The 20,910-nt window shown below is 37.0% G+C and overlaps 4 protein-coding genes across 6 annotated transcripts; 2 read left to right on the top strand and 2 right to left on the bottom strand.

Annotated features, from left to right (window-relative positions):
- The first annotated feature begins 8,886 nt into the window (after nt 1-8,886).
- LOC106637450 (nucleoporin Nup35) lies at nt 8,887-10,893 on the top strand. The gene is made up of 4 exons (XM_014350246.2): nt 8,887-9,044; nt 9,272-9,382; nt 9,495-9,792; nt 9,937-10,893. Exons 2-4 carry the CDS (start codon nt 9,272-9,274, stop codon nt 10,494-10,496), a joined length of 969 nt encoding a protein of 322 aa, XP_014205732.2. The 5' UTR covers nt 8,887-9,044; the 3' UTR covers nt 10,497-10,893.
- A 291-nt stretch (nt 10,894-11,184) lies between these two features.
- On the bottom strand, nt 11,185-13,189 carry Hou (GID complex subunit 8 homolog protein Houki). Of its 3 annotated transcripts, none has more exons than XM_089592021.1 (5): nt 12,927-13,189; nt 12,708-12,854; nt 12,311-12,448; nt 11,805-12,199; nt 11,185-11,728 (listed from the first exon to the last, which is right to left on the bottom strand). In XM_089592021.1, the coding sequence occupies exons 3-5, from the start codon at nt 12,432-12,434 to the stop codon at nt 11,552-11,554; spliced, it is 696 nt and encodes a 231-aa protein (XP_089448147.1). In that variant the 5' UTR covers nt 12,435-12,448; nt 12,708-12,854; nt 12,927-13,189; the 3' UTR covers nt 11,185-11,551. The 3 variants fall into 3 exon arrangements, with proteins under 3 accessions (XP_089448147.1, XP_014205741.1, XP_014205747.1); XM_014350255.2 differs by having other exon boundaries at nt 12,708-12,834; XM_014350261.2 differs by having other exon boundaries at nt 12,708-13,189.
- A 960-nt stretch (nt 13,190-14,149) lies between these two features.
- Nucleotides 14,150-16,799, top strand: hyx (cell division cycle 73 hyrax). The gene is made up of 4 exons (XM_014351166.2): nt 14,150-14,394; nt 14,767-15,638; nt 15,721-16,128; nt 16,223-16,799. The coding sequence occupies exons 1-4, from the start codon at nt 14,264-14,266 to the stop codon at nt 16,399-16,401; spliced, it is 1,590 nt and encodes a 529-aa protein (XP_014206652.1). The 5' UTR covers nt 14,150-14,263; the 3' UTR covers nt 16,402-16,799.
- Nucleotides 16,800-17,949: 1,150 nt separating this feature from the next.
- On the bottom strand, nt 17,950-20,910 carry LOC106636013 (doublesex- and mab-3-related transcription factor A2). Its single transcript, XM_014348242.2, has 4 exons — nt 20,695-20,910; nt 19,393-19,704; nt 18,692-18,988; nt 17,950-18,231 (listed from the first exon to the last, which is right to left on the bottom strand). The coding sequence occupies exons 1-4, from the start codon at nt 20,908-20,910 to the stop codon at nt 17,950-17,952; spliced, it is 1,107 nt and encodes a 368-aa protein (XP_014203728.2).

Here is a 20,910-nt window from a genome sequence, read left to right as displayed (position 1 = left end):
TACGAAGAGAAGAAAAAATAAGAATTATCTCGAGGCATTTTGAGGGAGTAGCGCTCCTCCTGCCTATTCTGTATAAATATATACTTACACATCTACCATACCTGCAGGGCAGCCCAGCTCTGCGGCATTATTAGCCTATTCTGTGTGTTACATATAGGTACGTCGTCGCTGTACGTTGAAGACTATATGGATATTGTAAGTGAAAAAAAAAGTGTGTTGTATGTACAATAGACGAGGGTGAAGAATGAAGAAAAAAAAAGAGGAAGAATGGAGTTTGCAAGTGCAAAAACATGAGCGTTTCATTCCTGTACATATCAAAAATCGTCGTATGAAGCGATAAGATCGCCTTGCGCCTATAATTTTTTGCGTCTCTAACGTGACACGGGTATACTTGTGCGACGTATTGTATCGCGTCTGTTCTTTAACAACACAAGTGGGGGAAACCAAATTGAGCTCCATGTATGTAAAAGCACCTGAACGTAGTTGGTATAGGCTAAGACGTTAAAGGAGTGCCGATCATCTCACCCCCTCACCTTTCTCTGGGACGCGTGATCGGAGTGTTTTTTAAGAGCAATACATTTTTTTTTTTTTTTTTTTTCATCGACTGAGCCCATCCAGTATAACTATTTACGTTGCTTCGCGAATGATGGACGCGAATGTAACTCACAATTTCTCAGCCTTTGATTTTTCTCCGCATAACTGAAGTTTCGTTTAGTAATAGGGCCGAGGAAGCAGGTGTCACGTGGGAAACAGTCTGAAAATACTTTGCGCTGGAAGAAAAATATGAAAATGAGTAGAAAGACACATGATCCAAAAATATCAATCGGATTCAATCACTGTCCATTGAAAAAAAAAAAAAAAAAAAAAAAAAAAAAAACATTTTCAAATATCTTGAAGTTATCAGAAAATTCCGGATAGTTTCAAAGCAATGCAGCTCAGCTCTATATCACGTCCTCCTCGTCCAAAACGTTTATCCAAACTTGTACAAATGTAATAAAACCAGGTGGAGTTAGCTATGCTAACATCTGCTCTTTTGTCTGCATCTGATGAGACCATATTACTATCCCACCGCCTTAAATCAATACCTGTACTCCTCCCTTCTAACACGAAGCCCATGAATAACCCCATCAAATTAACAAGCGCTATCGGGATCACATATAGGTGTACGGATAATGCCCGTTAATTACCAAGAGGCATTACGACTGGCGGTATTTAGCGATATTGTTACGTACTTTTTTTTTTTTTTTTTTTTTTTTTTCATCATTATTTACTTTTCGCAAATATGCATCGTCTCGTTCTCGCGTGTCTTGAAACATCATTGCTAATTTCGTTGAATACACCGTTTTTTTAGACCATCCTTTTATCGATCCAAATTTTTCAGTACCAAAAAGCTTGTAAATCAAAAACCACGTATTATTTTGCACAAACAAAATGTAACAAGGTGTTGGTGAACATTTTCACGCCATCTCGATACCAAAGTATAATCCCACGATATGCACGTACATGTCCTGTTTTGTCTTCTCATCCAAATCGGATGTCTGCTTTTGAAAATACTGTTTTATTCAACGCTGTAATGCCCCTCTAGCTGACAGACAGCTAGCTTCGTTGAGATATATTCTCGATTTGGTTGTACACAAGCTGCTTTGTAAGTCGGACGCGTGAATAATTAAAATTACTCGGTTCGCGTTACATTCGTTAATTTAATTTTCACGTCTTGCTGTCGGAGACGATGATGCTGGAAAATTAAACACCAACGGCGAATCAATCATACTTACTACGTGAGATGAGCGATCAAAAGCCTTATTTTTTTTTTTTTTTTTTTCAAAGAGATAAATAATAATTGAATGGCTCCCTTGACAGATTGTACGACTGTCGATCTTACTACGTTCCATTTTTTCAATGAAATCAAAGTTGAGGCAAATCTTGAGCGGATATAAATACAAAGTAAAGAGAGACCGAGAGGTTTGAGGGGGGGAAGTGGTGGAGTAAAAGCTATTCGACGCAAAATCATCAACAATTCACGAGGTTTTCCCTCCCACCTCCGCGTCAGAGACATCAGAGGTACCCTTTCCCGATGCACAGAGCAAAATAAAGAGCAGCAGCAGAAAAGCACAAACTAGGGAGGCTCTTACTTGGAAATCCGATACTTTGCGTGCCAATGCGCGTGAGAGAGAAAATCTAATCAAGTCGCAACTTTCGGCAAAGTAAAGCTGCCGTATACACTTGCTACGTACACGTGTGTGCGTGTGTTTTTGCTACTTGATCCTTGCTATACGCCACACAATCCTTTGCAAAGTTTTCGAGGGTAAATGTGAGGCTGAAGTACATTTACATACGTAGGCACGTAAATTGGGATAAGGAATATTTCAACTGCTCGAACTTCGAGAGGATGTACCATCATGAGTCGGTGTGCTGAGAAAAGCCAGTTGTTGAATCTGATGCTGAACGCGTTAATTAAGCCATCGGATTCTTGAACTTGTATCTAAGGGTAGTTTAATTATTTTCGAAGATCAAGTGAAATCGAGGAGCGAAATGAGATCGTTAACATTTTGAGTTTTGCCAGAAAAGTCTCGTGATTCGAGACAAGGATTTATTTTTTCTTTAATTTTAATTTTGTCTCGTCCAATATACTATTGGGAGAATGTCCCGTGAATTTGATCGATCGTCAGTTTTTATTTGGACAGTCAAAGTAGAAACATCTAATAAATCATAAATCTACGAGCCTTTGATTTCATTCAGGTCCCGGTAAATTTGATTTGTAGCTTGTTTTTTGTCTTACTATCGAAAGGAAACACATTAAAAAACACGTTAAAACCTTATAAAACTTACTGCGTGAACGCACTTTGAGATATTTTCCGCTCCAACGCATTTTCTCGTACGTTTGCATCTCTTCTTTTCCATACCACGTGGAAAACCATAAAACTGTTAACGGTGTACTGAACGCATAGTGCGCGAGGAATAGGGTGCTGGTGATTTAATTGCCTCGGAGAGCAGCTTTGTTTTATAGTTCTTGGGGCTACTCTGTATACACCTATATACTTGGCTTTTTTTTTTTTTTTTTTTTTATGTGGTCAGGTTCTGGTTTGCAGTTAGCGGCCTACCAGCGGGTGATGAATTAATTTGCGAGTAGACGTGAGTACGACTATTTATTTAATTTTTGCTCTTTCAACACCTCCCCTATGCATAACTGTATTTACGCGTTTGCATATTTACACTGAGAAAATGCCTGCCATTATATCGGCGAATTGGATTTACGATCGTAACGGTTGAAAAAAAATTTAGTTTCCTTTTTTTTTTCTTTAAATAAAATAGAGAGTCACATAAGGGACAACGGTGGTATTTTTTGAGCGAGAAAATACTTTTATTCTTTAATTTAAATTATATTAATCGTTATTTTACTTAAATAAATGGTAAAATAAGTAAAGCTTCTTGTTATGTATTTAAAAATTATTTTTCGTTTTTGAAACAATATTAACTTATTACTTGTTAGTCGATAGATTTTGAGTCCTTGTTGTTTCATCAATCAAACAATTAAGTTTAACTTTTCGTCCTTTAATCACTTTTGCTTTAGAAACTATTTCATACATGTCATAAGTGATAAATATGAACAGATTACCATAACTACCTGCAAAATGTAAATAAAAGCATGAAATGTAAATAAAATGATATGAATTTACCAAATACTAAGTGACAGAGGGTGATGATGATAATAATATTGTACCAGTATCATAATTATTTTACTGTTTCTGAAATAAGTAAAATCATTCAAAGTGAAAATTTGAGACGGAATCTATATGTGTTCTGAATTATTTGTAATTTTTCACTTTTTCCTTTTGCTCATTTGATGAAAATAGCCATCACTAGAATTTTAAATCACTACCATCAACTTTTACGTCATTGCACACTTTTTTTTGTAAAAACTGTTTTATGTTTTTTACTTAAAATTACCATCATTGCCTCCGTGTGATGACAAGCCTCTTCTAGAGGAGGAGTAACATACATTTTAAATGATGGGCTCGATTTACGAATTATCACCATTTACAACGTCGTATTTGATCGCTTGGCCACGACGCGACAATATCGATTTTGGTTTTTCAAATCATCAAAGACACTGTATAATTTCTTTAATAGCATGCCATGAAATTGATGTTCGTCGGTTCATACTGTTTGTTAATGATACATATCTTTTAACATTATATACATAGAAATAAAAAATATGTTGGTGATAAAATAAGGTACGTGTATATGTACAGGTTTTTTCTTTCGTTAACTCAACGATGATTAATTATCAATTGATTTTTGTCAAATATAATCATCACCGTAAGTGTTTCCGTTAAAAATACATATTTGGACGTTTCACTGACAGATGAACATACTTCTTTGTGCAGCAAAAAAAAAAGTTCTTTGATAAAGACAAAAAAAGATTGATTGTGATTCCACGTAAATATATACACTCAAATACATGATATTTAATGTAATAAATATGCGAGACGATTTAGGGAAATTAAGCAAATTTAAGTACTCGATCCAAGACGTGCAAATGATAATTCGAAATAAGTGGTATTTTTACATCCCTCTGTAAAGCAAACTCATGTGAACTCTGTAAAAAAATGCCCCCTATAAAATACTCACCGTCTCCGTAAGGGTGAATCGAAAAATGGTTTCTTCTCCTGTACGTACTTGTCACTATCGTAGAAAAAAAAAAAAAAAAAAAAAAAAATGTACCCAATCAACTTGCGACCAAAATTCAATCGTAATTTCATCAGGCGTCGCCACACCCGTAACAATAGAAGCTCCAATAAGGATAATTGTCCCAAAAAAGGGGAGACTCGTGGAGCTAAATTACTCAAGAATTAATTAGACGCGAAGATTAGCAAAGTCCCCCCCCCCCCACCTGCCCGAGAATTCAAATCCCCGACGACGACGATAATTGTTACGGCTCGTGTGTAAGTTTGTAATTCTCCAATTATCAACTCTGATTTCGCGCGGAGAAAGCCGAGGTGGGGAGAGTCGGAGCCCGTGTATATATAGACGCGAAAGGAAGGAAGACGGTGGAAAAGCGAGAGAGCCCCGGGGGAAGTTTCTGCTGCTCGCTCAATGTGCCAGCGGTATATACATACGTATACGGTGCTTTGTTTGGCCCGTCAATTTGCGCGAATGTAGGGGAGTAGCGTGAGAGCCTGTTTGTGCGGTTTGTGTAAATATATATATGTATAATTTTAACGGACGTTGGTTAATTGTACAAATTCGTACACGTGCTTGTATTTATGCATGCGTGTCGAAGAGAAGGGGTATAATGTACGCTGTGTTTTTTTTTTTTTTTTTTTTTTTTTTTTCAACGTGTAAGTACAATGAAAAGTTTCGAGACAATGAGTCGGACGATGGATGTCTGGCTTTAAATTTGTGTGTTCAAAAGGTGATGATTTTTTGGTGGAAATTCTTGGTTACATGTGTGAATTGAAAATTCAAAAGTATACTATATCAGTGAGTGAATTGCACGTGGGTTGAATCTCGAAAGATGAAAACGTGACAAATGTAAAAAAAGGAATTTTTCCATTAAAAATAGGATATTTATCAAGTCAGATTTCAAATTTCATCGCCAAAATTAAATATTTCTGACGAGAAATATTTTATTGAGATAAAAAAAAATGCGAAACGCTAACTTTAAAATTTTAAAATGCTAAATGGAAGCGAAGAGATTCGATATCTTTTAATCATTCATAATTACTGTCAGCGTTCTCCCTATCGCATGGTTGTATACTGTAATGTTTTCGAGTATTGTAAAATTTTCGTTTATTATTCAAACTTTAGCAGTGTTATTCTATTGTAAACAAAGTATAAGAAAAGTTTTTTGGAGATTTACATTTGTTATAACTTGTTAAATAAAAAAATTTATGAAAATTTTAGAGGATGCGTACAAAGTGTTGAATACGAGTGCATATAATAATAGAACTTGTCGTTAAATTAATTTCAGTTTGTATAAAAGTTGTAGTTTTAACTTTTCAACTTGTCAATTAATTAGCAAAATAGAAAAAAATACGGAAAATATTTTTTATAGTTTTTTAGTGATTATTAGTTTATTCTTAGTATTGTTTTTTTTATTTTTTTATTATTGGATGAATTGTATACCGTATTTTAATCTTTTATTATTTATTTTATGTAATTAAGCCTTACACATGTTGTTAGTTACAGTTACATTCTTCTTTTTTTTCTGTGATAAAATATTTTTATTAAAGTACATGAACTCATCATAAATGTATCGGATGATATAACAATTAATATCACCCAAAAGTTACATCTGAGTTTGATTTTTTAGTTAACAATGTTTGTAAAAAGACTTACAAGACAAAACCAAATGAAAAATGGCTAATACTTGATGCAGAAAAAAAGATTACAAAACATGAATTAACCATTTATCAACGATGGCTTTCATAAATATGCTGGCATTCACCAACGACTGTTTTTTCTTTCATGTATCAATTCTGTAATATATACGACATAACAATAAAAGAATTTTAAAATCATCCTGTAAATCATATGTAAATAATGACAAGTCATCATTATATTACAGCAAAATAAAAAAAAAGAAATAATAAACGCTTACGGTGTATTGTACGTCCTTGAGAAAGCTGCTCGTCCAACGGAGTAAATATACCTCAATGTATCATACATAGCAACAAAAAAGTTAAAAACAATTTTAAAAAGTAATAAAAAAAAAACCACGTTCATTTTTTGTACAGTTCATTATTTTATGTACATAAATACATGTGATAAATTAAATATAAGATGAGACGCCTCTGCCGCTTCATTCTTCTTTTCCATCCCACATTCCTTCTCTTCTCTTTCTTTTACTTACCCCTTATATGTATGCGCGAGCTGTTATGGGCGCATAAAAAGTATGCCGCATTGCGTTTTTCGTATTACAGTATTCCGTACGCGGAAATAGCGGGGGATAATATGCTTATTTATGTCTGGTAGAGAAAAAAAAAAGAGAGAGAGAGAGAGAGAGAGAAAAGGAAGAAAAAGGAGACGAGCTTTTACTCGATACTACACTTTTACGTACATAACATATGTATCTACATTAGACTGTTTGTCACGTAGATTTTTATTTTAAGTTTTCTTCGTAAACTTATTAGATTTTTACCAAGAAAATCCAGAAGTTACATAACATTTTTTTATTTATTGCCTTAAATCTTTTTTTCTCTCTCACCACTTGAAAATTCGTAAAAAATTACCGAAAATTTGTTGTATGCAATAGGTGCACACAACCACTCTGTGAAGCTGAACATTTAAAACTATTTTTGATTATCGAAAATAAAAAATAAAAACTTTTAAAAGGGTGAAAGAATTTCGTGATCTAAATTTATGGAAAATTCGAGATGTTTTCGCTGAAAACGCTAATTTCCAATTTCAAGTATCGTAAGGTAAAAATCATAATTTTAGACTACGGAGAAATGAAAGTAGATTACGGGCGAAAAATTCAATTGAAAAATTATTAGATACTTTATTATGTGTTTTGTGTGTGTATGTTGTACATATAGAAGAATATACCGAAAGAAACAGTGATTTCTTTGGATTTTTAGGTCTTTTTCTGTTGTAATTGTTTGGATAATGCGGACAGATATTTCACGAAATAAACGTTGTCAATTTTTAAAATGATGATCTATTATTTATTGTCAATCCCGCAATGTGAAATACACATCGTACCATCGTACGTGCTTCATAAAAAAATAATGTAGCATAGGTATAATATTTTTGAATTTGATGATTTTTATTGTTTCCAATCAGCGCCATCTGTTGTTGCTGATTTTAAAATAAAAAGTATCCCTCTTTAGTTCGAAATTTTCAACGCGAGATGGCGCTGATCCTTATAGCCCATATACATATAAATCCATCATTTCCATCAAACATATAATTACATTATTACAGCCTCTGATTTTATCATTCTGGTGTAAAGAAAGCACCAAGCACGGTGTAAGGTGTAAGATATATACGTGAAGTTGTGTAGTAATTATAATAATCACTACTAAGAGTACTAAGTAGTGCCATATGGTCGATTTTATTAAACCATTTAAGTAGAATATCTATACTTTTGGAGATTAATTTTTCAATAAAAAATAAATTGTAAACTTGCCGCAAACAGCAAAAAAAATATTAAATTTTTTTTTTCTACTCATATAATCAGTTGCGGCTGGTTTATAATTGATTATATGACTATTTGGCTCTACTATAAATATAGTAATAATTATTTGGATCAGCGCCATCTAGCGGTATTTATTTTTTCGCCAAAAGTGGCTCCTAAAATTCTGAAGGAGAGCTTTAGCGCAAAGAGCCATTTAGTCAATTATAAACCAGCCGCAACTCATTTTGAAGCTATAAAATGATAAAATAACGATACATGTGTTTTTGGCGGCAAGTTAACAATCTATTTTTTACCAAAAAATTGACCTCCTATATATTTATACTTTTGAAGATAAATTTTTGAGTAAAAAATAGATTGTTAACTTGCCGCCAAAAACACACATATTGTTATTTTTTTATTTTATAGCTATTAAATTAGGTTGCGGCTGGTTTATAATTGACTAAATGGCTCTAGAGCCTAAACTGCCTGAAGCTCTCCTTCAGAATTTCAGAAGCAATTTTTGGCCAAAAAAATCACGACCGCTAGATGGCGCTGATCTAAATGATTATTACCACTTCTAGTAGAGCCATTTAATCAATTATAAACCAGCCGCAATTGATTTGATGGATAGAAAATAGAAAGTTAATATTGTTTGTTTTATTTGCGGCAAGTTTTCTTTTATTCAAAAATCGACCTACAAAAGTATTGATATTCTACTTATATGGCGTCTTATTTTCCCCGCGTTAGTCCCAACAGTGGCAGAACCAATCAGATTAACTCTACACACAGGGATATAAAAACGGACCTTTAACAAATTTAAACAGCTTCATTGTAACGTAAAACGTAAGGGACTTTACTTTCTGCTGCAACGCAACACAACTTCTGGTCATACATTTTCCGAACTTTCCTCCTAAACAAAAAGGTAAGTACTTATCGTACATCACTTCAATGTCAAAAGTATTACATACTTAAAAATAACATGATTTATACTCAATTAGTCTCAACGTTGTGAGAGCATAACCTAATCATCTGTTGCAATAAGATATATTATTTGTGTGTACCTTTAAATTTTGCTTCTATTCCAAGTACCTAATTGTTTGATACTTTAACTTTGCATCGACTCATCCGTTATAAATTTCACTTACGTAGATGGAACCCATGACCTTGGGGTCTCCTGTAGGTAGCCCAGCTCAGCCTCAAAACAGTCCTGGAACGAATTCAGGTTACTTACCTGGATTTCTGCTTGGTGACACCAATGCAGTAAGTTTTATGTGTTTTTACCTTTGGATGCTATATAATTAACTTTCCTCCTTCTTTTTATCATACTTTTAATTACTAAGTGTTCATAATAATAACTTATTTTTAAACATAGCAATCTAGAACAAGAGTCATGACACCAGAATCCACACGTTATGGAAACTCTGGCCACAATGTGCAAAATTCTCCAGTAACTAGTTACACTACTCCAGAATTCAGAATAAACCGTCAAAAGGCAATGTTTGGAGGTGGCAACAATTTGAATATTTCACAAATCAACACAGAAAACCATGCCGGTGGACCGCCCACGAAATCCCTGTACGACAGTTTTGATACTAAACAAGCGGGTACTCCAAACCTATCATTTGGCAATCAGAGTATGAACCAATCAAGATTCCTGAGTGGAGGATTCGGTAAGCTATCACTACTTTTCAATGTGGTAACGATATTTTTACCAGTTGGAGGGTTAATTATATCGTAAAAATTGTGTCCCAAACAACTTGATGAAGTAATTTGTTTTGTATTGTCATAAATTAAAACAAAGTGTTATTTTTCAGCAAATAACACCACAAATGCTCCCTATTGTGAAACACCGATAAATCAAACTCAAAACGAGTCCATGCAAGGGCTACTGCAGTGGGTCACAGTTTTTGGCTTTCCTATCACATCTCTAAACACTGTATTATCGCATATTTCAAGTAGAGTACGAATTGTCGACAAACATTCAGCTCCACACCCACAGAGCAACTGGATCCACTTGAAGTGTTCATCGGAGCAAGAAGCTCAGCGAGCACTCACGTGTAATGGTAATATCGTTGCGGGTTCAATTATGATCGGAGTCGTACCCTGCACCGACGAAGGCGTCATTATTGGCGGAGACAAAGAAAATCGTTCAATGCTCAATGACAGCATGAGATTGTTCTCGACTCCAGTAAAACCTGCGGGTGTCGGTGGACTAAACAGCTCCAGGGCATCAGGACGGATACCCAACGCCAGGCCACTCGTTTCAGGTTACAATCAGCACTTGAGTCCACAAGCTGTTAGAACGCCAGACAATGTTCCACATAAATCATCCGGTCTAATAACAAAAACTATGGAATACATTTTTGGACTGTGATAGGATTTATTGGTTTGTTAGTTAATTGACGATTGCTTTGCTGGCAAGGACTGTCATGATTTTGGAAGCTGATCGTGTCAATAATGTGGAAGTCTATGTTTTTGCATAGGAATTTTTTTTATGTGCTAAACACTTTATAGTTTTTCAATTTGTAAATATTGTTTGGACGCTGAAATCAACCAGTCGCTTTTAACTTACGTGTTATTTTTACTAATTTTTGTTTTTCTTGAAAAAGTTGAACGACAAGTGTGGTAATTCAGAATCTATCCACAGCACGCAAACGTTGTAAAAAACTATATGTAAAGCAAAGTTATTAATTCTTATATATGTGTAATATCTTCCTTAGGAAATTTTTTTGAATAAATATGTCAATTTAAAATGAAACAACTTTTAACAACAGTTGTATTATTTTAGTCGATTGGTCCATGTATTGATCTATTGAATTGAAAGTGGATATTACGTATCTATCTATATTGTTTTATAAATAAATCACTGATTAAGTTTGTTGACATGAATCGAGAAGTTCTGGAGTAAACGTTGAATCTCCATTTTATCTTTGGTAACATAAAAAAGGCCTCCAAACCATTTATTCTTTACTCATAAATCATTTTCATAATGTTTCTGTAGATCAATCCTAAAACTTGTCATTTTTTGTTTATTAACAATGCCTAGTATTTTTCGGTTATTGAGTAAACTATTATGGAAATTTATTACATTTCGTTAATTACAGCAATTATAGCAATCTATTGTTCATATCAGCGGTCACTATCAAGGTACTGCTGTATTTTCCGATTTGATTTGATGTTTCCATGAAATTAGAAAGTCATAACGAAAATGTGTAAAGATTTTAATGCTGAAGAACAGAAGCATTAAATTTTATTTCTACTAAAAATGTTCACATAATTGTATCTTTGTATATATTGTTATTAACTTATAGTTTGTTAATGATTTAATTTATATATGCTTAAGATTAAAGGATGGTTGATAAAATTTAGTTTACAGTTCTCTCATTTAATAAAGTCTATTCTAGTATTGGATCTTCGCATTAGTTTAACTTATTTCGGGCCTTCAATCGTAGCATTACCTAAGTCAGTCATCTTTGGATATTTAACTTTTTTCTTGTCCAGTTCATCTTGTGCCCATAATATCATCTTCAATAAATTATTCACTCGTGGACTGGTCGATTCTTGATACTCCATTTTCAATATTGCAGCATTTAATTCACTTGCAATCTTGTATTAAAAATGATAAATTAACAAAAATACTGACACAAATAAATGAGAAACTAATTTTTTTTTAAATACATACTTTTTGTCTGTGCGTAGGATGGAGCAAATCGCTAAATGGACTTTTTTGCGGTTCATCAAAAGCCAGCAATGCCAAGGTACGCTCTAGTTCACCCAAAATATTTTCGTCTGACTCTCCTGCTTCACTCAACTGTTCTTGGGCAAACTGCAAAGCCTCTTCGATGCGCCCTGAACGTATGAGTTCAATTAAATGCAACTGTTGCAGGTGAAAGTGCAAATATCTATCATTATCCAGTAGCTCTGGATGCAACTGGTTTACCAGAGTTTTGGCTTCTTCTATACGACCATTTTGAATGGCATCTCTGATGCGAATTCTATCATCCATGGAATCTAGTTCTACAGCTGGCTTTACACCAGATTCTTGTTGAAACTTTTCAGCAGCTTCTTTAAAACCTTCTACAATTTTAAATACGTATTAGCACTGATATTATGAACTTGTAATAAAAAAATAATACAAAAAAAAAAAATCCTAAAAGCAGGGATAGAACAATTCGATGATAAACATACCGGTAACAAGATAATTCATTATAAGGTTATTCATTTGGGTTCGCTGGACTTGGTGGCCCTCTTCCAGTCTTATCATCCATTCTTCTTTTGAGATAGGGTGATCCTGTTTGTCATTAAAACTCATTGTTTTTGGAAAATCTAAATACAAAAAAACATATTCAATCATATTACAGGTTAAGTAAGAAAATGAAAACAATATTTTTAATGTTTACTACAACAAAAGGAGCACCTGTGCCCATACAGAACCATGGTCTGTATGCGGTATAAACAGCTGATATATATGACAGAACGAATATATAACCAAAGAGAGTAATAGCTAACACGCAAGCAAATTTAATAAACCGACCAAATACAGGGGAAAAGGAAAATAGAAAGAACAACAAAGTATAGTAATTACCATCGGACTCCTGTCACTGGCCGTTGTACAGAGTCAGTGTGCAGCAAATAGGTATTTACAAAACCAAAAGCCGCCCCAATTTTTCCTCAACAGCAATTCCAGAAAACCTTTTTTTCCGTCTTTGACACTGTAAGTGAAAATAACGATCTACAACCGTCGCTATGTACAATAAAATTATAAGGCAAAAATGGGCGAAGAGAGAGAGTGGAATATAAGTACAATCGGCTGCTGTCCGCGGGCGTAAACAAAAATATTTTGCTGTCGTCTCTCTTCCACCAGGCACCCAGTCACCTACTAAGTACACGGCAGTCACGACTCACACGGCACCAGTGCACCACCACCTTCTTTTTTAGATGCCCATTTTTCTTTCCACCCACACATCACTACCACACAATGAAAATGAACTGAAACAACTCTCATACGGCACCACACACACGAACCCAAGTGTCCCACAACACGACAGTTCCACAAATCCACACAATTCCGCGCCAGTCTGCTGCAGGTAATGTCATGGTAAGTAATGTATAATTAATTAAACTGAATGTCTTCTGTATTTATCCATTTATCAGTTATGTTACATAAAATATACAATACAAAACAAGAGGGGCGGATGAATATTGAATTATGCGTTTATGCCTCATGAACAATCACCTTTCAACATTTTGTTGTATATTATTTTTCAAATTACTTCAGAAGATGCTTTCCCATAGAGATATTACTGTTATTAGACATACCCTATCTCTATAACTATGTTTTCACCAAAGATGAGCGTAAAATAAAACACATTGATGAATTTCAAGGTTCAGAAAACTATATCATTATTCATCATAATGAACTAACCCTTTGGACTAAAAAAAATTAAAAAATTTCCTTGATTGTAGTTACTCTAATGGAGTAAGTAAGTAAAAGTAAACTCTTTCTTTATTACAAACTCTTACATTTTTTTTAAACTTTTTAAAGTGCTCATGGAGAGCTGAAATTCGACAAATGGACAGAGAAACAACCAATGAGAGTACAGCTTCTTGGGACCGCTAACTTTGAAAGCCATTCATTTACAGTACAAATACCTATATAATGTAACTGAAGCGCCTGAATATCCAACGATTGCCATGTTTATTGCTAATACAAAGCATCGGCATCTAAAATTAATTCTAATAAAGTAGTTTTTTTTTTGGTATATAGCATAATGGCACTTTAGATAGCGACCAGGTCCAATTACGTACACTGTGATTCATGGAGTTGTTAAGTTTTTGCTTTAGTTCCTTACAGTGATGAGTGATGAGTGATGAGTAAGTATACCTATACTTACTTAATTTGCAATATATTTGCGTAGCTTCCAATATCCAATTTCCAAAGCTGTGCCGCTGTGCGTTGTAAAGTATATACCTATATACGGAGTGAGTGGTTGCGAGTTGCGAGTGTTGCCACTGTTGCGACTTGCGACGTTGCGTCGCGACGTTTGCATATGTATAGTATAGTTCATAAACGCAGTCAAACTCTCGTACTCCTTACGGAGTAACTTCAAAAGCCAGGCATAATTTGTTAAGTGACTAATAATGGCAGATCCGTTAAGCCTGCTTCGTCAGTACAATGTCAACAAACGGGAGATCATCGAGCGTGACAAGCAGATTATCTTCGGCGAGTTTTCCTGGCCAAAAAGTGTCAAGACGAACTACCTAACCTATGGGTGAGTAAACAATATATACAAGAGTGTGCAAAGGTCCTTCTGTCGTCTGTTTTCTCATTAATTTGAGCAAGCTGTTTCGCACTTTTGCCTCTTTTCATCAGTTATTTGTTGCTCCAAGTATATTGAACATTTTTTTTTATTCGTAGATCGCAATGTTATTTCACAAAGAAATTAAATGTTTCATTAATCCGTTTTCACTATATGTCTTTTGTTGTTGCTATAATATGTTTTATACTTTTTGGAGTATTTGGATCTCATTGCGTCACATCCGTTCAATTTTTATATTTTAATTTACTATAATTTTACGTTGGTAAGTTAATTCCTTACCCGATAGATCTACAAATTTTTACTCTGTACTGTGATGGTTTTTAGATCTGGAAAAGAGGGATCACCCAAAGAGTACTATACACTAGAGTGTCTGCTCTTTCTCCTTAAAAATGTACAGCTCACCCATCCAGTCTATGTACGACAGGCAGCTGCCGAAAACATTCCCGTTGTACGACGTCCTGACAGAAAGGATCTGCTGGCCTACCTTAATGGTGAAACAGCCACATCGGTTGCCATCGACAAGTCAGCACCGCTTGAAATTCCCACACAGGTGAAACGACCTGCCGAAGATGGTTTGGAATCTGGATCGAAGAAGCCACGTTATGAGGAGACTCACGTTCAAAAAGTTAAAGAACAGCTGGCTGCAAGGCTAGATGCACCCAAAGAAGCCTCGGTCACCGTTGAGAACATCAAATCTCTATCGGAGGCTATGTCGGTTGAGAAAATTGCCGCAATCAAAGCCAAACGCCTCGCCAAAAAGCGTACCACCATCAATGAAAAAGATGATATTGGCATGGGCTCGGACTTGCGAGACATTCTGGACATGGAAGTCGAAGATACAAAAAACATTGTGTCCAGGGAAAGACAGTGGCGGACGCGGACAACGATATTGCAGAGCAGTGGCAAGGTGTTTGCAAAAAACATCTTTGCCATACTCACTAGTATAAAAGCGCGCGAGGAGGGAAGACAAAAGGGTCCCATAGTACCAACTCCCATGGTCACACCGAGATCCACACCACTGAGACCGTTGCCCCAGCCTGCTGTGTACAATCGTTACGATCAGGAGAGGTTCATCCGTCAAAAGGAAGAAACTGAAGGTTTCAAAATCGACACTATGGGTACCTATCACGGCATGACATTGAAATCCGTGACGGAGGGCACAAACCCAGCAGTTCGCAAACCCATAGCTAGCACTCGTAAGTGTCCACTAATCTTTGCCTATGTTTTTGCAACCTAATAAATACAATCGCTTGTAATAACTTTTTATTTGAATCGCAGCTGTGAATCCAAGCGTCGCGCCAACGTCGGGTCTGATACCGACATCGGCAGCCAAACTCACGCCGCAACAGGCCGCACAGAATAAGCGACCCAGCCGAACACCCATCATCATCATACCTAGCGCAAACACTTCATTAATTACCATGTACAATGCTAAAGACATTTTGCAAGATCTGAAATTCATATCAAATGACGAGAAAAGAAACTTAGCCGCTAAACGGGAGAACGAGATATTGCTGCAGAGACGTAAGGAAGGTGGTTTCACGGTACCCTACCGTGTTGTCGATAATCCACAAAAATTGACAAACGCCGACTGGGAGCGTGTAGTCGCCGTATTCGTCATGGGACCAGCTTGGCAATTCAAAGGATGGCCCTTTGATGGTAATCCAGTGGAGATTTTTTCAAAAAGTGAGTGTTATTTATGCGTGTGTACTCTAGATGTTCTATGAAGTACTCTAGCACATGAATGTTGTATTAAATTGGCTCTTATTTTCCATTACAGTTTGTGCATTCCACATAAAGTACGACGAGATGCGTACCGATGCTAACGTCGCCCGCTGGGCAGTCACAGTCATTGAGCTCAGCAAAACGAAAAGGCACTTGGATAGAGCGGCAATTATGAGATTTTGGGAGGTACTGGACAAACACATGATAAAAAATAAAGCACACTTACGGTTTTGAGCAATTGTATTTTCAACAATTCATTATGTACATACATATACTTACGTGTATAAATAAATTCTCGTTAAGTTACTTGATAAAATGATAAAAGTAGTTGCTTTTGATAAAACTTGTTCACTGTTTGTTACGTTACAATGTATTTAGAGCTTAAAATAAGCATTCAGTACAATTTTGAATCAAATAAACGATAGTTATTTAAGAAAATTGAGGACAGTTGTTAGAAGTAAGAATTTAGGATTTAAGTACGTTAAGTAGAATAGTAGCAAAATTAACATGTATATATGTGGCGGCTGATGTGAAAATGAAAATTTCGTCTTATGATTCGATGGAAAAGTGAACAGTTGAATCGAAAACAATTGATTTTTTTCATTTCATTAAGTAATTTTTATAAATTAACAAAAAAACGGATTCTTCTAATTTAATACCAGCAATGATATGATGGAATTATACCAACAATGCCTCGAATTTTATTTTAAAAACTAAAAAGTGGTGGCTACATTATAGTTACGCATTCTAATTTTACAGCACATACTGTTGATGATTAAAAAAAATTAATCACAAATCAAGCTGTAATCTTATTCGTCAACTTTCGCAGATCACTTTGATGGCGTAATAAATTAAAAAAACCCGAATGTCCATAATCATAAAAAAAAAACAGACCCACGGTACCGGACCTCATCTTCATCGAATTGCACGTATGTTTAGCTTGCAGCTAGTCAGCTCGGGCTTTCTTTGTAATATATATATACTTGCACACGGGTTTACGTAAAATGCGAGTCACGCGCGTCGTCACTTTATATATATATATTCCTACTCGAGAAGGTACACACGAAAAAGTCCAGATAAGTACACATATATCTCTTTCCTCTTTTTCGCCGACTTGATTTTTCTTTGCTTCCGTTCCTCTTGGGCGCGAGAATAAACGCCCGCGGCAGTCCACTCGTATTTATACACGCCCGATCGAATCTTCTTAACTCGATTGCACCACCGCACGGGACTCCCTCTCTTGCTACCCTACACCTACATACTTTGTTCTTTTCACCAGTATGAGCAAGTAAGAAGATTTGTTGAAGTTTTTGCCGATTTCGTGCTTAGAATCTATACTATATACACTGCTAGTGTATCGTTAAATACAGGGTTAAATGCTTATCGGATATCGGTATGGATTTTTTCATCATTGACTGACAAAAAAAAGGAGAATACAGCACCGCTATATGAAAAATGGACTCCGAAATTGGCACAATATTTTTATTGACTATTAGATAAAGGTATTAAAAGAAAAAAAAAAGAAAGATCGTTATTGAAACTTGCCGATTTTTCAATCCGAGACATATATGGTTTTTCCGCGGACGCGCCGAAAATCGTTAAAAAGTCTAGTGAGCCCCTTCAACGATGCGGAACATATTTTTCTCCTTCCCAGGCGACGAAATTTTCTTGTACGTATCAACGTAATAAGCGGATAAATCATCATTACATTGTATTTTTCCTCCATACTATTTATGACAGATAAAAACAAAAAAAAAAAAAAAAAAAGATAGGAAAAGAAATTCAGGTGAACTTGTAGCAGAGCAAACAGTTTGGCTGGACGCAGGGTACGCGCGGGACGAAAGGGGGCAGGTGAAAAATCGGCCTCTGGGGCTGCTGCAACTGGGCCGAGGGTGGCTGTTGCAGTTGGGCACCGTCGAAAAAGCCTCGCTCGTAGGGACTCTGTTGCTGCTGCTGCTGCTGCTGTTGTTGTTTCCCGTTTTGAAGGGTAAAACCAGCCGCTGCGCAAACCTCGAGGCTTCGGGGCAGCGTGGCGTCCGACATCACGTTCACGAAGCAGCAGCCCTGGAAATTCAGTCCATGTACTTTGCGATACCGATCTTTTTTACTTTTTTTTTTTTTTTTTTTTCCCCAGCAAAATTTTCCAAAAAATCACGCGATTCAGAACGAAACCAGGACAAATGTACAGGCCTGGAAAGCTCGGCTGAATTTCGGGACATCATTGTTTGAATTCGAAAAAAATAAGCAAAAAATAGTGTGTAGTGCTACGAAAAAAGCAATGGTGCAAAAATCGTAATTAATTGTAACATTTGTTTAGACGGAGATCGCAAAGATCAAGAGTGGCCAAAGGTTTTTGCGTAAAAAGAAAAAATGCCACGATTTCGTCGACGATCCATTCGGAGCCAAAAAACACTACTCGGTCCGTTCAGAGCACAGCTGTTATATAGTAGCTGTCCAATAACCAAATGAACCCCGAAGAAATGTCGCTCATGTTCGAGCAGTTGTGAAAGGCGCGTGTACTCACGAGGGGAGGGTCATGCAAGCCAGCCGTGTAAAACGGCCGAGCAACCGAATCAATCCCACTGGTCTTGTCACCCGCGGCATCAGCCACTCGTCGGGGGGGTCGAAAGGCAGACACGCGCTCGGAGCCGCCACCACCGGTGCTGGCAAAGTACTCGATGGCCTTGAGCAGGTCTTGGTTGCAGCGCTGGAGCACGAGCTGGAGGACCGAGAGCTTCGTCGCCGGGAACAGCCGGGCCAGCGTGTCCACGGATGCTTGGGACACCGCCGGGCTGCTCTGTGAGTCTTCGCTCTTGCATTGCTAAGGAAAAACCACCCACATCACTATATTATTATTTATCAGGTTGTTTCCCACTTGTTGCTTCTGGGAGACTGTTACAAAATGTAAACTCTGGAATGTTCCTCCATACTCGTAAATAACTATTGTTTTCTTTAAAAAATATGTTTGTGTGTTTGTTTGTTTTGTCGAGTTGCTTTTTACTTGTAGAGATATTAATCTGACGAAACGCATCGGCACATACAATAATAATAATAAAACTACAAGTCTCATCTGTACCAAAAAATTACTATTATTATTGCGATGCAAGTCACCCATGTTGGAGTCGCGTGACCCAGAGAATTATTTTTAACGCGTACTTGTAATAACTTTTTAATTTAATAGATGTGGAAAAAATGGCCCCACGATCCCGATGAAAACCCACCAACCTTGGGGCATTCGATCGCGCCCTTGTCCTCCTCCTCCTCGTCACTGCGTAGCTCGTCCTTCCGAGCGGCATCCGGTACTCCTTGGGAGTTGCGATCGTCGCCACGGAGTACAGTACTTGCACTACCCCCCGCAGCACCTCCACCACCTTGGGTCGGCTCAAACTTGGCCCTGGGGCTCGTGGTGTCCGGCTCGGTGACCGTCATCCCGAATATCTTGCCCGGGGGCAGGCGGCTCAGCTTCTGGCCCGTCGTCACTTTCGCCATGCTCAGGGCGATCGCGTCCTCGGCCGCCTGCTGTCGCTTCAATGCTACCTGCAACCACGACTCGGTGCATCCACATGAGAGGGGGTTCCCCCGAGAGTAACAAGCCGCATACGTATAGTTGTATTATTATTATTATATATACATGGGCCTTTTTCGCACATGCTCCTATATAGACAGGCTGCGGCCATCAGGAAATATACGATAGAGCAACATCGACATTTTTTTATCTCTCGATGTAAAATAGTTGGAAATGAAAACAAAAGCTCGTCGATTGAAATATGATGTAGGTATATTATGTGCATGGGTGTACCTATACACATATCGTCTCTTTTAACAGCCAATCGACTTTCAAGTGACGCCCAACGAAATCAAGCCCTTCTACGAGGCAACACGGATAATACATTTTGTAGTGTGATGGTATATGTATGTATGGGCACAGGACAGGGGAGGGAGACAAGAGATCGGGTGTCGTAATGCCTGTGCAAACAGAAATGAAACTCAAACTGTGAGTACACGTATACATGCCGTGGACTCGCGCCTCACGTTAATGGATTTTTTTTTTTTTTTGACTCTATTGAAACGTTTGCCTGTACTATACTTATACAGTGCCCCGCGCGTCGTTGTCTCTATTTGCGCGTCTCGATTTTCATCGCCACTATCACTTGAATACAATACAATATACACATCGCGCAGATTTATCATTTCTTTGTTTTTTTTTTTTACTCTCTCTCTCTCTCTCTCTTTTTTTCTCTGTACACGGCAACAATAACCACTACAGTCATCGTTGCTGATTGATGAGCAACTTTTCTTTTTTTTAATACCCCTCTTTTTGTCCTTATGATTGATTAATTGGGAGTTTTATTTCTGACGTCGAATGATCGAAATACGCGATTAATCGTTAAATAAATAAAAGTACACGCGTCTTTGGGACCATATATGTTTTTGCGGCTTCAAAATTTCCCGATCAATGAGCTACGTTTATTATAATCGTGCAAATAAAAAAAAAAAAAAAAAAAGTATACGTAAGCGCCCCCGCACCTGGGCAGCCATGACCCTCTGTCGTTCGGCGATGAGCGAGCACTTTGGACAAAAGCACTCGCGGTAACGGCACTCGCGCTTGTGGCCCCTCAGCCACGATATGAGCCCGTGATTCCTGCACCTCGCGCACTTTGGCCGTCGCTGCTTGACGGGCCCACCACCGGTGCTGCCGATCTCCTCGGCGTCCTCCGATTTTTTCGGCTTTCCACGCAACAT

The sequence above is a fragment of the Copidosoma floridanum genome, unplaced genomic scaffold (assembly GCF_036245765.1).
Source record: "Copidosoma floridanum isolate Cflo_tuat_1 unplaced genomic scaffold, Cflo_Japanese_pri ptg000014l, whole genome shotgun sequence".
NCBI lineage: Eukaryota > Metazoa > Arthropoda > Insecta > Hymenoptera > Encyrtidae > Copidosoma > Copidosoma floridanum.
The sequence above is the reverse complement of the archived record's forward strand: the minus strand, read 5'-3'. Positions and strand labels throughout refer to the sequence as shown.

Bases quoted from the DNA above. Each gene is read 5' to 3' on its own strand.
- LOC106637450 (XM_014350246.2), top strand. From the start codon at position 9,272: ATGGAACCCATGACCTTGGGGTCTCCTGTAGGTAGCCCAGCTCAGCCT. The intron at 9,383-9,494 runs GTAAGTTTTATG...TTTTAAACATAG, and splicing joins TGCTTGGTGACACCAATGCA to CAATCTAGAACAAGAGTCAT. The intron at 9,793-9,936 runs GTAAGCTATCAC...GTTATTTTTCAG, and splicing joins ATTCCTGAGTGGAGGATTCG to CAAATAACACCACAAATGCT.
- Hou (XM_014350261.2), bottom strand. From the start codon at position 12,434: ATGAGTTTTAATGACAAACAGGATCACCCTATCTCAAAAGAAGAATGG. The intron at 12,200-12,310 runs GTATGTTTATCA...TTAAAATTGTAG, and splicing joins AATGAATTATCTTGTTACCG to AAGGTTTTAAAGAAGCTGCT. The intron at 11,729-11,804 runs GTATGTATTTAA...TTTTAATACAAG, and splicing joins ATCCTACGCACAGACAAAAA to ATTGCAAGTGAATTAAATGC.
- hyx (XM_014351166.2), top strand. From the start codon at position 14,264: ATGGCAGATCCGTTAAGCCTGCTTCGTCAGTACAATGTCAACAAACGG. The intron at 14,395-14,766 runs GTGAGTAAACAA...GATGGTTTTTAG, and splicing joins ACGAACTACCTAACCTATGG to ATCTGGAAAAGAGGGATCAC. The intron at 16,129-16,222 runs GTGAGTGTTATT...TTTCCATTACAG, and splicing joins AGTGGAGATTTTTTCAAAAA to TTTGTGCATTCCACATAAAG.
- LOC106636013 (XM_014348242.2), bottom strand. From the start codon at position 20,910: ATGTTGCGTGGAAAGCCGAAAAAATCGGAGGACGCCGAGGAGATCGGC. The intron at 19,705-20,694 runs GTGCGGGGGCGC...TCGTGGTTGCAG, and splicing joins AGAGGGTCATGGCTGCCCAG to GTAGCATTGAAGCGACAGCA. The intron at 18,989-19,392 runs GTTGGTGGGTTT...GTTTTTCCTTAG, and splicing joins GCGCGATCGAATGCCCCAAG to CAATGCAAGAGCGAAGACTC.